This window comes from Malaclemys terrapin, chromosome 20 (assembly GCF_027887155.1).
Source record: "Malaclemys terrapin pileata isolate rMalTer1 chromosome 20, rMalTer1.hap1, whole genome shotgun sequence".
In the NCBI taxonomy this organism is placed as follows: Eukaryota; Metazoa; Chordata; order Testudines; family Emydidae; genus Malaclemys; species Malaclemys terrapin.
In genome coordinates, this window is record NC_071524.1 from 19,346,414 (window position 1) to 19,361,438 (window position 15,025).

General features: G+C 39.3%; 1 protein-coding gene across 6 annotated transcripts in view; it reads left to right on the top strand.

Moving 5' to 3' along the window:
• Positions 1–13,360, top strand: part of LOC128826611 (leucine-rich repeat and fibronectin type III domain-containing protein 1-like protein) — a 232,637-nt gene extending 219,277 nt beyond the window's left edge. For all 6 annotated transcript variants that reach the window (XM_054009978.1, XM_054009975.1, XM_054009976.1 and 3 more), the window contains one exon: positions 12,637–13,360. In XM_054009978.1, the coding sequence (XP_053865953.1) occupies positions 12,637–13,150 (514 nt within the window). In that variant the 3' untranslated portion in view covers positions 13,151–13,360. The remainder of the gene's footprint in view (positions 1–12,636) is intronic.
• Positions 13,361–15,025: the final 1,665 nt, after the last annotated feature.

Below are 15,025 nucleotides of genomic sequence, written 5' to 3' on the forward strand. Positions count from 1 at the left end.
GGGAAGTCCTATGGCCTGTGTTATGAAGGACATGGGACTTGATCACAGTGGTCACTTCTGGCCTTATCTAGGAATTTTATAAGCTATGAATCTGTGTAAAAAAATAAAAAAAACCCAAAAGATATTCTCCCTCATGACTGCAAAACAAACGTTGCAAATATGATCCATATGTAAGGCCAGGTCTACTAGTGTGGATGCAGATTATACTCCAAAACTGTGCTTTTTACTGATATATTTTATTCCAGCCTCCCCCACCCCCAGCAAAAAAAGCTATAATACCAGCAAAAGTGCAGTATAATTGCATCTACACCTAGGGCTTTTGCAAGACTGCTATGTCAGTCAGAGATCACACTTCATCACACCTCTGACCAACATAGCTATGTTAGCCTAACTGATGCAGTGATCTCTGTATGAGTCTGCAAATATCCTAAAACAATACCTCTAAGTGAACTGTCCCATTCATATTAATTGGTGATAACTGAGAAATTTAATAACAGTTAATGGTGTTGCCATTTACTTTATTTCACTGCTGATCACAATACAGAAGAAAGAAAAGGTCCAATCAGATCATGAAGATCTGCGTAGTGGATGGTATCTCACTTTGGCAACACAAATCAGCAGAGTCCGGGAAGAATAACATCATTTGTATTTTTCCAGTCTGACTGCTGCTTTGTGTATACAGTATTATACATACAGGCACAAGATGAGATGTGTTGCGTTACACACCCAGAACGTCTACTTATGTCGCTGAGTGCACTAGGAATCCAGGATAAAGTCCGAAAGAGAGTAATTACAACCTTGCAAAATTGTCATGTGTATCTACCCGCCTAGGCGCACACAAGCTGTTCACCGTCCTTTACCATGATGACATAGAATAATGTGAAAACTAATTATATTTTACTTGCACATCAAAATGATAATTGCTTATATTTACTGGATTATTATATGCAATTTCAGTGATGTTTTATTTATCATTTTTTTCACTCTCATTTGTATTTAAAATATACACATGGTGAAAGCTAGCTTTCTATTGCCACATGCTTCTAAAGGGAGCAACATGGATTTACACTGAACATTGGTTAAAAACAAATGAACCATTATATCACGGAGGTGTTTGTTTTACTTTAGAGAGTTACTTGTAAATGTTTAACTGAATGTATTATTCATTTCCCAGGTATCATGTCTGCTTGATGCATTTTGTTGAGAATTTGCAACTCAGCTACTATGTTTAAAATGGCAGTTGCTAATGGTGCTCAGCAGGATAGGTGTAATTTGAGAGACAATTATAGACTAAAATTGTGAAACATAACAGTGGTGACATGAGTACTGTTTTCATTCATTAAGCAGAAGGAGGCCATAATTACTTCAGTTCATCTATACCACCACTATGTATGCTATAATGGATACACACTGGTGTTTACGGATGCTGCATGTGTATAGGAGAAAATTTTTCAAATGTTTCTAAGTCACTTAAGCACTTCTGACAGTTTTACCCTATATATTATGGACATATTAAGCATTAAATTTTCAGGAAGTAATTCTTCTATTGGGCTTCAAATTATATTTGCATAACTGTGCATGCAATCAAGTTATAGCTGAAGTCTCCAGTGGTTTAACATTTGGAAATGCTTATTTATTATAGGAAATGCTCTAGTTCTCCAATTCTTTTACACTTAAAATGACTGTTTTAATGGCATGATAAATTTCTCCACGCTCCAGAATACAGTACTTAGTGCACATTCCAATTGGTTTTGTATGGTTTCGTCTGGGGGGAAAAAATCAATCAAGCTTTTCACTCACTGGTTCATTTATTTTCTGAGTTTCAGTGGTGTGCCTTTATAAGCAGGAAGATAGATATTTTTCCCTTAAAGATTTGCTGTATGATATTTCAAGCTAACGTTGCTTTTGTCTGTGTAGTATATAATATTTATATTATTTTCTAGGCATTGATATTTTATGTAATGTCCCTTCTGTGACATTGAGACAAAACGTGTTACAATGTGGCTAAAAGTGAAACCATTTTCAATGTAACACATGTGGTTTGTTAGAAACCAATTTATTTGGATTTAATCCATATAGGAACAATTAAATAACATCTTTTTAAAAAAGACTAGCACACACATCTATTCACCTCCCTACTCTTATTTGTTACATTGAAAATGGTGTGGTGTTTGCTATGTTTATGCTTTCTAGTATATCATTTGGAGGCAAGCCAGTTGTGTGTTAGAGAAGAAAGGTTTGGAAATCCTGTAGCCTGAAGCCTAGTAGCGAAGGGAGGTAAATGAGTGAGAGTTCTGCTGACATCTTCTGGAGAGCAAGGGGCGATGACTGAGCAAGGCTGTATCTTATTTAAATATCAACTGTGTTCTCAGTACCTCATTACTGTATCATCTGTGTTCCTTGCTGTCACCTGCTGGGAAGCATGGAAGTCGCCTGAGGGAAGCAGTGCCCTATTTATATATTTACAACTGTGGATAGTTTGGGGACATTGGGGTGCAGCTTGGCTAAATTTTGTACTTGGGGCTGATATTTTGGAGATGACCCTGTTGGGAATCACCTGGGCAATGGCTGGGTTCAGGATGACCCTGACAGAGACTGGTGGTTGCCAAGGTTGGGCAAGAGGCACTGGACAGAGTCAAGATTCAAGTAAAAAGAATGTGTGTGGTTTTTGGTTTATTGCAAGTATTATTTCTCACAGAATAGGGAGTCTGGTGGGTCTGTTAAATCACGGGACCCTTTTCATCTGGAAGTGGAGAGGTGCAAAGTGTAGTTATCTCGTTTGGTTAGAACTCAGCTGCAATTCCAATCAGATGGACAGTAAAAACAGAGCCTGGCAGCAGTTCTGCTCACCTGGTCAGCAGTAAGTAGTGCAAAGCAGCAGCTGGGACCACCAATAACTTCCAGCAGGAAAACAGCAGGTGGAGTAAAGCAGCAGTGGGGCCCATCTCCAGCAGGAGAGAAGTGGACTGAGAGCAAATGTGTGGACTATGGTGGGAGCAGCATCAGTCTAAACTGTGCAGTAGACTCTGGTGAAGCCACCCTGTCCTACCTGCTGAAATAATTCTAGCAGGACAGGTGGTGAAGCCCAGGATGCCTGTTTGTTTCAGGAATGAAGGCTGACATTTGCATACTGTTACAGATGCCTTCATCCAGGCAGCCTCTATTAGCCTTTGGCAGTGAGTGAAATAGGGGAACAACTGAACAAGAGCTCAAAAGCCCCAAAATTGGGATGCAAAAATTTCAGCGAGAGGAACAAAGATTAAAATAAAAAAATAGAGTAGGGGCTGAAAAGGTCAGGAAAGAGGCTCAAATGTGTCAATGGGCTTGGTACAAGACTCTCTCTTGTGGGGACGGGTGGGGGGAGGAGTAATGTGATTATTCCATCACAAGGGGAGGGACACCATCAAAATAAGGATGGTGATCACTTATCTATGTGCAAAAACATGTAAACTAGTTTATAGGAGGGATCTGCAGATGGGGCAAGTGAAGGTGTGCAGAAAGGATGCAAAGGGCATTTGTTCAACTATATTCTTAAATCTTGTTTCCATGCTTTTCTCAGCAGACTTTGAGAAAACTATGCTGTTTCCTCAATCCTTTTACATGATTCCTCTTTAAGCTTCTATTTCCTACCAGGTCCACTAGCATAGCTAGTAGGTGATTATGCTTTATTTGTATTAATCTGCTATGTGACTCAATGAAGTGTGGTGCTTGCTAAACCATTGTGCAGTAGCATCATGTGTCCATTTCTTGTGTGTACCATGGGGTGAGGTGTCAGGAATGGCTTGTCTCATGATTTAAGATAGCAGCAACTACAGGTACCCAAAAACAAAATTGCAGTACAAGCTAATTTTTAATGTACAATATCTTTTCTCTGATCTCAGTGGAACAGCACATTCCAAAATATGATGCTGTATCTCTGTTATAGGTCAGAAGAACTCAGGTTTTTTTTGTCATGGTGCAAGGAGCAAATGATTAGTAGTTCATAAGAATTTGACTTACATTTTTAGTCAGTTAGAAACTGGATCTCATATCATCAAAGGCAATACCTTCCTAGGCACCGAATTTACTCTCTCATATCCAGTGATCATCTAAATTTAATTAGCCACAACTGCATGCTATAAATTAGTAGATGAATCAATATTTAATAGTGATGTTTCTATATAGATAATTGAAATACTATATAGTGTGTTAAAAAGCTGATAACGTAAACTTCCTTTGTTTTTATAGAGCAAACATAAAAATTAAAATAGCAGTTCTCATTTATTATTAAGAAAGGGGTAATATACCATAGATTAAAGAGATGAACAGTCACTCTTGAGGAAGAGGTGACATATTGCCTGATCAATATAGCAAACATTATACTAATTTTACATCTGCTGTATGAAAAGCAGTACAATTTAGCTACAGTATGCATGCTCACTATTTTTGTGCAATGCAGTGTACAGCTTCAGAGGTTTGCTTTTTTTAAAATCTGAACTTTGATTTAACTCAGTGAATTCTGTCAGCAATATTATACCTCTGCGCATCACTCAAGTGAGCTGTGAAATCCCTCCTATCTATAGACTTTGTGTGGTGTAGGCTGAGGGGCCCATCCCAGCAGTTGAAATTGAGGCAGGGAGTACCTGCATCACCACATTTGACCAGAAGAGGGTGTGACAAGGTCACCAGACCTGTAACAATGAGATTTTCAAGTGTTCAGAACTGGCTTGTCTCTATTGACTTGAGTGGGAGCAGAGTTAGGGTGAGGTTTTCAGAAGTGCTCAGTGTTGGCCTAAGTATTTTAAATCTCAAAAAAGTCATAAAGTCACAGAAAAGTAATGTGAGTAATCTGACTTTTAGTTGTGCAAACGATCCACATCCAAGACGTGTCTACCTGCAAATGACTTTGTGTTGCCAAGCAAATGTTGTATTCTTTCTGTCTCAAAGACCAGATATGATTTTCCTTCATTTAACCTTCAGTGTTGCTGGAAGTAGGACGACATCCTTCAAAAAGGCAGTCAATGGGAGTTATTTGGGTTCTTCTCTTTGCTCATGTAGAGGTTCAGAAGAAAGCAGCTACCATGAAAATCAGTCATTCTTAGCTCTTAGTGTTTCAGCTTTTAACTCAGTTAAGTTTAGGAATATCAGTTCTCCCAGTTCTGCAATCTGTTTTTCTTCTTATATTGGACCCTGTATTCTGTTTCTAGGGAAAATATATATGATAAGTTCACCACACAATTATGTAGGAGGCCAGACAAATGTCTGGATTCCATAATCCCTTGCAGTTTCTTAGGTGCCTAAATCCAGCGTTTAAGGCACCAATGCGTAGCATTCACAAAACTCACTCGGCTTCCACCTGACCATGTTGGCACTTACGGATCCTTCAGTGGGCATGTGCAAAACCCCTAGGTCTTGACACCACCGAGCAGATTGGGGTGCTAGCTCGTGCCTAAGCCATGGTCAGATTCTCACACTAGGTGTTGCTATGTGACCTGTATATGAGCAGATAGGTAATTTGGGGACCAGCAAGCATGCTTGTGTGCCCCAATTGTCCAGTGGTGAGAGCACGCACCTAGGTTGTAGGAGACCCAGATTTGAATCCCCACTCTGTCTGATTTGTAGCATGGACTTGAACCCAGGCCTTCTGTATCCCAGTTGAGTGCCTTAATCTTAAGTGTATCGGGGGGTGGGGGAATACCCTTGTATTGTACCCTTCCTGTGGAAGCTGTTACATTTTGTATAAATAATGAACTAGTAATTGAAGCAGGGTCTCTTCCACATCTCATCAATCTCTTGATTTTTCTCTCTCTCTCTCTCTGTCCCAGTGAATATATAATAACTTAATACAAAGTGAAACAGCTTCAGCCAGCAAGACTGAGAAAGACTGTCTAGAATACTCAGTAAGCCTGGTGGTTAGGGTACTCACATGGGAGGTTGGAGAGGTGGGTTCAAATCACTGCTCCAAATCAGGCAGAATAGGGATTTGAAAACAGGTCTCCCACACTAATAGGGTCGGGGTCTCTGTCTCACTTTTGTTTGTCATGAGAAAGAGCCGACCTGACTTAGGTGCCCAACTCCAGGAGAGGTTTTGTGGCTGTGAATCCCAAGTGGAGATAGTTGCCTCTCCCTTTGGATGGCCCACTGGCTGTCTTAGGTGGCTCTCTGCTCAGCTTGCTGGCTTCTTAGGCCTTCTGAATTCCCTTTCTCTGGTGCCTAATTCAGGGGCTGAGGGTTCCACTCAGCAGCAGGTCACCTAGAAGCTAGGAATTGCAGTGTTTAGCAACACCTAAGTCCTTTACTGGGTCTAGCCCTACTGTGCTTTTCCACTGTTTCTACCTTATCCTGAAAAGTCTTATTTTCCTATATGGAATTGTGTGCAGTGTTAAACTACTTACTAATGTGCTTACTAATGTGCACTTCTCAAATTGCATCACTAATTTCACTATTCTTATTCCCTATTATGGGTTATTTATTCATGCAACTGTTGAGTTCATCTTTGTGTCATGGCACTGTTTGCTTCTCTAACTTCCACTCATTCTACCCAAGTGTCGTTCTTTCTGAGACAGCAATCTTTCCATTACAGAGAGAGCATTCAAACCTAATATCCTAGGATGCTGTTTCCTAGCTGTCTAAGATGTTCAGGCTTTTTTGGAGAAGGAAGTCCCAATGGGTGCTTTTGTTCTGTAGTCCTTGGGATTTTTTATTTAACTGTAATAAGGATCAAACACTGCGATTCTTCTATTGAAGAACACAGCACAATTTGTCTGAAAATGAATTGGAGCCACATGAGGATGAGTCCTTTAGGCATCAGCATCGCAACCCCCCCCCCCCCTTGTATAATCTTTTCCTATGCCATGGTAGTGGGCAAGGAAGTTTTATTTTCAGCCATAGCATCATCCAGACCAGAGGAACTCTTCTGAATTGCCGCCAGCAGCCGCAGCACAGTAACAGTTTAAGATTTAATGTTGTTAAGAACTGTCAACTTCTTTTGCACGTACTCTCGATCGTACAGACGCGCCCCGGGTTACGCAAACCCGACTTACGCAAATCTGGACTCACAGAAAAAGTTTTTGTTTTTTTGGTTGGGTTTTTTTGCGTAATTGTCGGGTATACATTCCCGACTTACGCAAGGTGTTCCAGAAGGGAACATTTGCGTAAGTCAGGGAGCGTCTGTATTCTGATTTCTTCCATGCAGGGAGAAATTTACCTTCTATATCAGTTGGTGTTCAACCAGTTTCACTTACTGAGGAAATGGGTATGCTCAGAGGTTGTGACCGTTTGTGTTGACATCCTCCAACCCCCACCCCCTCTTCCTCCTATCCTGTGTCTTATTTTCTTGGATTTTCATCAAATCCTGAACTCAACTGCATTGCATGAGCACAGCAAGATGAGATTACCACAATCCTGCCCTGCCTAAGGAGAAAATTCACAACCAATTGACGTCTTTGACAGGAATGTGAACCAGGGTCCAAGGAACAGGTGCTGTGGTCGACCTTCCAGCCAACGTATCCATTCATGACTGACCAGCCAACCAGTGTTCTAAACAAATCATCACAAAAGCCACATATCTCCCTCCTTTTCTCCTGTCTCTCCTCCGCCTTGTGTCTGTCTGCATGTTAAAAACACAAGCGAATACCCTTTATACATTAGGACTGAAAGTAAAATTAACCTTTTCCTTTTCATCAAAGAAAGGTTGTTCTGAAAATAAGAAACTGATATTTTGCCTCCAGAAGGAGAGACTTCAAAGATTTTTTTGTATAATCACTGGTTTAAATGCTTGTTTTAATTTCTTGCGACTGATCAATAAACTTTCAACTTTAGAATGAATGCTTCTGGGTGTTTGTGAAGAAATCGAGTAAACCAAGGCCTCTGTAGAACATGCCCTCCACACTCCCCAAACCTTATAACACTGTTTAATGTTGGACTGTGAAAGAATTTATAACACCGTTAACTCTTTGAGATCAATACAGCAGTGCTTATGAACAATTTATACATTTAGAGCCATGCTTGGATTCCTCTGAGAGTGTACAACTTCAGAAAGAGCAATTCCTAATCAGACAGTATGCTTTGTCTAAAAATAAATGATTTATTCAACAGACTTTAAACTAAAATTAATAGTTTTGTCAGTGTACAACCAATAGCAAACTAATTTCCAACTAAACTTTCATACAAGTAAAGGTAATAAGCAGTGAGGCTCAACAGGTAGTTAGCATGAGACAAAAATCATCAGCCCTCCTGAGGCATTAAAAAGAAAAGTAGCCCAGCAAAGTACTTATTTCCCAGAGGTATGATTATCTCACGCAAACAGAGTCCTGCAGTTCCCTTATTGCTATTGTGAAATGTCTTTCATGTGAATTAAATTATTTAAATAAAAGACTTTGATCATTGAAAGCTGCTAGTTTGAGATAGAATAATTCCACTCAGTGGTTGATATATTGCTCTAACCCTATTTAGAATCACAGTATGCCCTAAATCTAAATTCTTTTATCACTCAAATTGTCAAGGATTATATGCCATTCATATTACATTTTGCTGCAAACCTATAACACAAAGTCTATGCTGCTTAAAATGTTAGAATATACTTGAGAAAATGTCAGCTCCATAATGATCATGTCTGTTTTCACTTTAGTTTGACCTGCTAAGTACTCAGATACCATAGTGATGAGTACACAATACAGCTAGAATATGTCTGTGCACCCATCATAGCTGACTATAAGAACATGTTACCACTATTCGTCCTTCTCTTTTCTAGCCATTGCTGTTTGTTATTTAAATAGGCCCACAATGCGTTAAATACCTTCAATTATTATTATAATAAAAAAAAGTAATAGCTTTTATCACAATAATTTATAAAATAAATTATTCAATTAACTGAATATCCAGTTGTCTATATATTAGATTACCCTAAACATAAAGATAACAAGCCAACCTTCTAGACACTGCAGCACCTTCAAGAAAAGGGGAGGAGACTTGTCTGGATTTTGTTCTGACTTTCTAAGAAGCCAAGGTAGCAACTTTCCCTTGATGCATGTCTGTAACTCCTTATCCTGGGTGTTACTTGTGCACGCAAGGAACACTATGGCTCTTCTAGTTTAGAGCTGGAAATGGTCTTCAAAGGAGCTGGCACATCTCAAATGTAGTATTAGTTGTTGTTTATTTAACATTTGTATGTAGCACCACAGGACATAAAAATGCCATTGTTTGGAAGTATCTGTACTTGTTTACTCCACATCTATTAATTGAATTACAAAGAATATAGACGTGCTTCATTGGCTGCTAACCACTCCATTTTTCTAATATGCTACCTACTGTAAATAGCTTTTAACACTAATTAATCAAACTTTAACCCCCACCCATTCACAATAATGGAGTACAAAAAGTTATAGGACAGAAGAAAAAAAAGCAGCATTAAAGACTGCTGAATAAGCCAGATAGTACAAAAAATTTGATTAATTAAATATGTTACTGTACCTGTAAGTACCTTAATTTGTTTGCTAACAATCTCTGTCCAAGATGGGAGTGTTGGTAAAGGCTGAATTCTAATAGTTCTTTATGGCTGCTTTTAGCATAGTACTTCCTGTCTGTTCCTCTTGTTCTTTATGTGGCTTTCAAAATAACTTTATCAGAAAACTAGTGCATGTCAAAGACAGTTTATTTTGCTCTTCAGTATGCTGACAGTTTTGTCAAAATGTCCAGGAAGTTTAGAATCTATCTTCATTCTGGAATATGCTCAAACACAGAATTTACTAGTATAGGAGAAGTATGACCCTCCAAGCTATAATCACCCCAGAAAGCCCCCAGAAGTCAATGGCAAGTGAAGATGCTTCTTGTCTTGTCATATTCAGCCCTACGTTGTGAGGAGGTGGAACTCGATGGTTACACTGATTTGCTGTTTTAGTGAACTAACACCTAAAAAAAAGATAAATATCTAAAAACTTGCTGCTGGTCATTTTTCTCTTCCAGCTCATATATATAGTAATTTTAGCTGCAAAGATTTTCAAGGTAAACCGACTCCCTTCTTAATTACTGAGTTCTTTCTTTCTTTCTTTCTTTCTTTCTTTCTTTCTTTCTTTCTTTCTAGGCAGAGCTTGAACATGCAGGTTTGTTTACATAAAATAATTTGCCATGAAGCATACAACTTTTTCATGCAGTCCAGTGAATGCATCAGTTAAGTAAATGTAAAATTCTGTGGCATGTTGGAAATAGCTAACAATTGACTGCTCACAAATACACGTTAATTTTGAGATCTGTAGAGACGTAGAGAACTAAGTAGAGAGTAACTAAGTAAGTAGAGAACTAATTAGTTTATGAAATCACTGCTACCAAACTAAGTGAAACCTAAGTGAGAGGGGGAGTGGTTTTTTGCTCCCTCTGTTTAAAACTCTGTTTTAGTTTGTTTTTTGTTTAAAATCTACTTAACTCAACAGCCTACCTAACAACAAACAAACAAAAACAAACAAACAAAAAGGAAAAAAAGATCTCTTTGCAAAGGGGCAACACACACCTTTGCCACTTAAATTCAAAGAAACTTCCCAGTCCACTTCTGTAGGTCCTCTGAGACAATCTCCCACCAAAACAAGAGACACAAGACATGACATTCCTTACATTTCTAACGTTACAAACAAAGTAACCTTGCATGCTTTATACATCAAAAAGTATCAAAAAAGGGGAAATATCCAGAGAATTATTTTTCCTTTGTAGGTACCTTATGATTTTAATACGTTGGTGCTCTCTAAATATATCTGGACGCAGACAATAGCATAGTGCTGCTCAAAATAACAAAAACACAAAGAAAAATAATTAATACAGAGACACTTCCCCCCAATTTTCAGTCAGCTGTACTGACTACAGTATAACATTCCTTTAACCAGAACATATTTCTGGTGTTAGGTGGAAACTATATTAAGTTTGCTTACAGTTCCAATTATGCAATGGTGTATGTTGGATTCTTATTAATTTTCCAACTTGTCACCTGGGCAGCAGTTTATTTAATTTTACAGATAACAGTATTAACTAAAAAAAAAAAAATACTGCAGATGTACACTTTTTTATGTAATGATTAAATTATAGAAGTTATAACAACGTAACTGAAATTATAGCAGTTGCAGGCTTGTATGCAGATGTTCTTATTGGGCTGAATGGGGACGATCCTTCTAATTTTCAAAGCTGAGCATGTTTAGACTAGTCCACAATTGGCTGGGTGACCACACAGGAATAGCCTTTGCTTTATGCTGTTTGTTTATAAATGCTGATCTTAACTCTGTGTGTGTGTGTTTGCGCGCAAGAGCAGAGGATGAGGGCTCCGGCTAGGGGTTTGGGTTGCAGGAGCATGCTCTGGGGCTACGGTGGGGAGAGAGGACTCCGCCCAGCTCTCCCTCCCCGCAGTAGCAACTGGGCTAGGGGGGAGAGGCGCCCCTCCCCTGACCACGGCAGGTCTGGGCTGGGGGAGAGGCTCCCCGGCCGCAGCAGGTCCGGGGCAGGGTTCGGACCGGGGGAGGGGCGCCCAGGCCGGGGCTGGGTTCAGGCCACAGGGAGGGGCACCTGCGGCAGGTCCGGGACACGGCTGGGTTTGGGGCGCCCCTCCCCCAGCATGTCCAGGGGTGAGTTGGGGCTGGGGGAGGGGCACCCTGGCAGCAGGACAGGTCCGGGCTGGGTTCAGGTTGCCCCTCCCCCAGCCGTGGCAGGTCCAGGGCTAAGTTGGGAAGGGGCACCTCTCCTACAGCCGCAGCAGTTTGGGGGCTATGATATTTTGGGGCCGGGGAAGGGGCATCTCTCCCCTGGCTGCAGCAGGTCCCAGCCGGGCGGGTTCCCTGAGTGCTTGCATAGTGCTAAATCAGCTGCTGCGCGGCCATGCAGCTTACAGGGAACTTGTGTGTGTAAAAAGATTTTTACATACATTACTGAGACAAATTCTTAGTTGGTGTTCATTAGTGTAGCTTGGTTGATTTCTGTGGAGTTGTGCTAGTTTACAGTAGCTGAGAAAATATATGTTCATAGCCTAGAGGCAGTTGACCTGCAGTTTGAGATCTGGTTTTGATTTGTGCTTCCATTAGCTCACTCCCTGGCACTTCAATGATACAACATGTAGTAGAGTTATACTACCATGCTTTGTGATCATGTAGATTTCATCCACTAAGCAAGACTGGCTCTGATCAGTACTTGGAGGAGGGACCTCAAGGAAAGAGATGTTCATAGAACATGCTCATCTGTTACGTATTAGGTGGCTGCTTTTATTTTCTCTGTTATGGCAAGTCTCTTCCAGTTCAGGTTGCATTTCTTCTTCCACATCTTTACTTATTCTTTCTTTTTTTGAAAAAGGGAAATTATATTTAAAGTTCACTGTAAAGTAACATTCAGGTTAAGATTGCACCACTGTTTACAATTGCTATGCACCAGAACTCTGCAAGCTTGCATCACAGGAAATTTAGTTACTTACATGCAATAATAACAAACTTATGCAGGTGCAAATTCCTTGTGCTATTTACTTCGTAGTATTTCTCCAATAATGGGGGAGAGCATGTATTGTGCATTAGAAGCCGAAGCGGGAAGAAGTAAAATTACTCTATGGACCATAGCTTTGAATTTCTTGACCAGGCAAAGCATTTTTCCATGGTGCACTGCATTTCAGGCATTTATTTTACCCGTTTTCCCTTCTAGGATGATCCCGGCCATTAGCAAATCCTTCTTCCTGACTGATCTGGTTGCAGGACGTGAGTATGACCTTTGTGTTCTCGCTGTTTATGATGATGGATTGACATCTCTAACTGCAACCAGGGTGATTGGGTGTGTGCAGTTCACCACACAAGAAGAATATAAGCAGTGCCGCTCTCTTCATGCCCAGTTTCTTGGAGGAACCATGATCATCATTATTGGTGGAATAATTGTGGCTTCTGTTCTTGTTTTCATCTTCATTCTTCTCATGAAGTATAAAGTCTACAACAATCACCACAAAAATAAAAATACTAAAGTTAATAATGTCTGCTCTCAGACCAATGGTAGTCAGAGTGGGTCAATGGCTCATTCTGCTTCCAAACTCACAGAGAGACGGGAAAGTTTGCATCAGGAATGCTCAGGAACTTCCATCAAAGGCAAAACTGTTGTAGATTTGGATTGTGAAAGTGTGACTCTTACTGACGCAACCTTTTTAACAACTGAAGCGTTATCTCAATAGCAATGTGACAAAGCAGGACACGCCACACGAGCCAAGGTGGTATCGCTTAAAACATTTTAATGCGAGTGGTTGTATTTTAAGCTTCACTACTATTGTCTATTTTTAAGATCAGATGGTTTAAAAAATATTTTTTTAATCTGTAAAACAGTTCCTGCATTCTTAACTATTTTTGTTTCAATATATTAAATATAAAGTGTGTGATTTACAAGATTTTTTTTACTGTTTCTTTTATAGCATACACCTGTGGTATTGAATCAGAAGCATAACTTTATTCTGACTAGGTTTGTCTTTAGTAAAAATGCACTATTCAATCATTCAGTTACCAACTGGCAGCAAGACCAACTCTCAGGAACCTCAAACTTCTCTGATAGTAGAGTCATTTACCAGTTCAACTACCGAGCTGTTAATGAGCAATGAAATGTTATAAAAAGTTCTCAGCTTGTTAATCCTGAGATGTTCATCAGTCTATGTGCATTGTATACATGTCATCCACAAAAGAAAAAGCTAATGGTTCCTCCGTGGAGAAAATACTACTCCAAATAAGGAAAAGAAAATTGAAGGATTTTGACATCATCTCGCACTATTCACTGGTACGGAATTGCTGGCATATATTATTTGCTTTGTAAAGGCTGGTATTATTCAAGACTGTGCCTTGAAGACCCTTCTCTTTCTTTTCAGTTAGGTTTACCTCACCTTAGACAGGGAGGAGCTCCCACTTTTGTCCTTCCTAATTTAAGTCTTCAGAAAGCTACTTAAATTAGAAATGGTGTGTTGTGCACATATTTGCCACACTGGAAACTGTGTCCTAGTCTCCCACTCTCAAATTGTTTCACGTGTCAACCAAGTTAATCTCTCTCTTTTTGGTGTGTTTTTAGAGGGAGGACCCACAAGTTAAAGCTCTCCTCTCCCAACGTGCATTGCACTATCTCACTGTGTGGCACTGCATCTTCAGATAACATTGATAACCAATCTCTTATTTCTGTAGTACTGCATGAAGCGTAATGTAATTGGCCAAAGGATTAACTATGTAAATGTTTATGTGCAATTCATTTTAACAATTCATATTTAATAATTAAATCTTCTTTTTGTTTAAAGGGGTACTGTCAGGCCAAAATGAGTCCCAAAATTAGGTTTTTGTAATGACTTTCTACAAAACCTAAGAGCAATCCATGAGTTTAAATAAATTGTTGAATTAAACAGCATTCTTCTGCACTGTTCTAGCATGTGAATTTGAACGCAAAATTACTAAAAAAAAGAAACCCTACATAAATAAAACTGACTAGTCTCTTTTTTGTTGTCCAAACTGAAAGAAATGATGTGATGATAAGGAACAACAAGAAGGAAGGAAATTTCCAAAACAAAACAGTTTAAATCTTTAAAAGGATTGTGTCCTCATTGAAAAATAAAAAGAAATCCTTATTCTAACAGTTTCTCTTTAAACAACCAGCAATATTTCTCTGGTTGGATCTGAAAGCATGGGACAGGCAAAAAGATACATTGGACAGCTTTAATTGCTGTCAACATTAAAGTAATATATTTTATTCAGTCATTACACTAAAGTAATGAATATAATTGTTCAAAAACTAAGTTTTTCAGTATTGTTAATTGCCACAGTAACAGGACTTTTTATAATCTCCTGTATACAGAGGTTATTTGGTGTGGCCCAGATACTGATTTGACTCCCTAACTGAAAGTAAACTGAACACAAACATTTTAATGGGTCCATTTTTAGGCTTATTAGTCACAATGAGCTGGAAGCCTTTAAGACCTTTTTTAAAAAAAAAAAAAAAAAAAAGATTCAGTATCATCAACCCATGAACATATTTTTGAAAGTTAAGTTTTACAAGCAGTGCCGAGTGCTGAAGTATCGCCTTG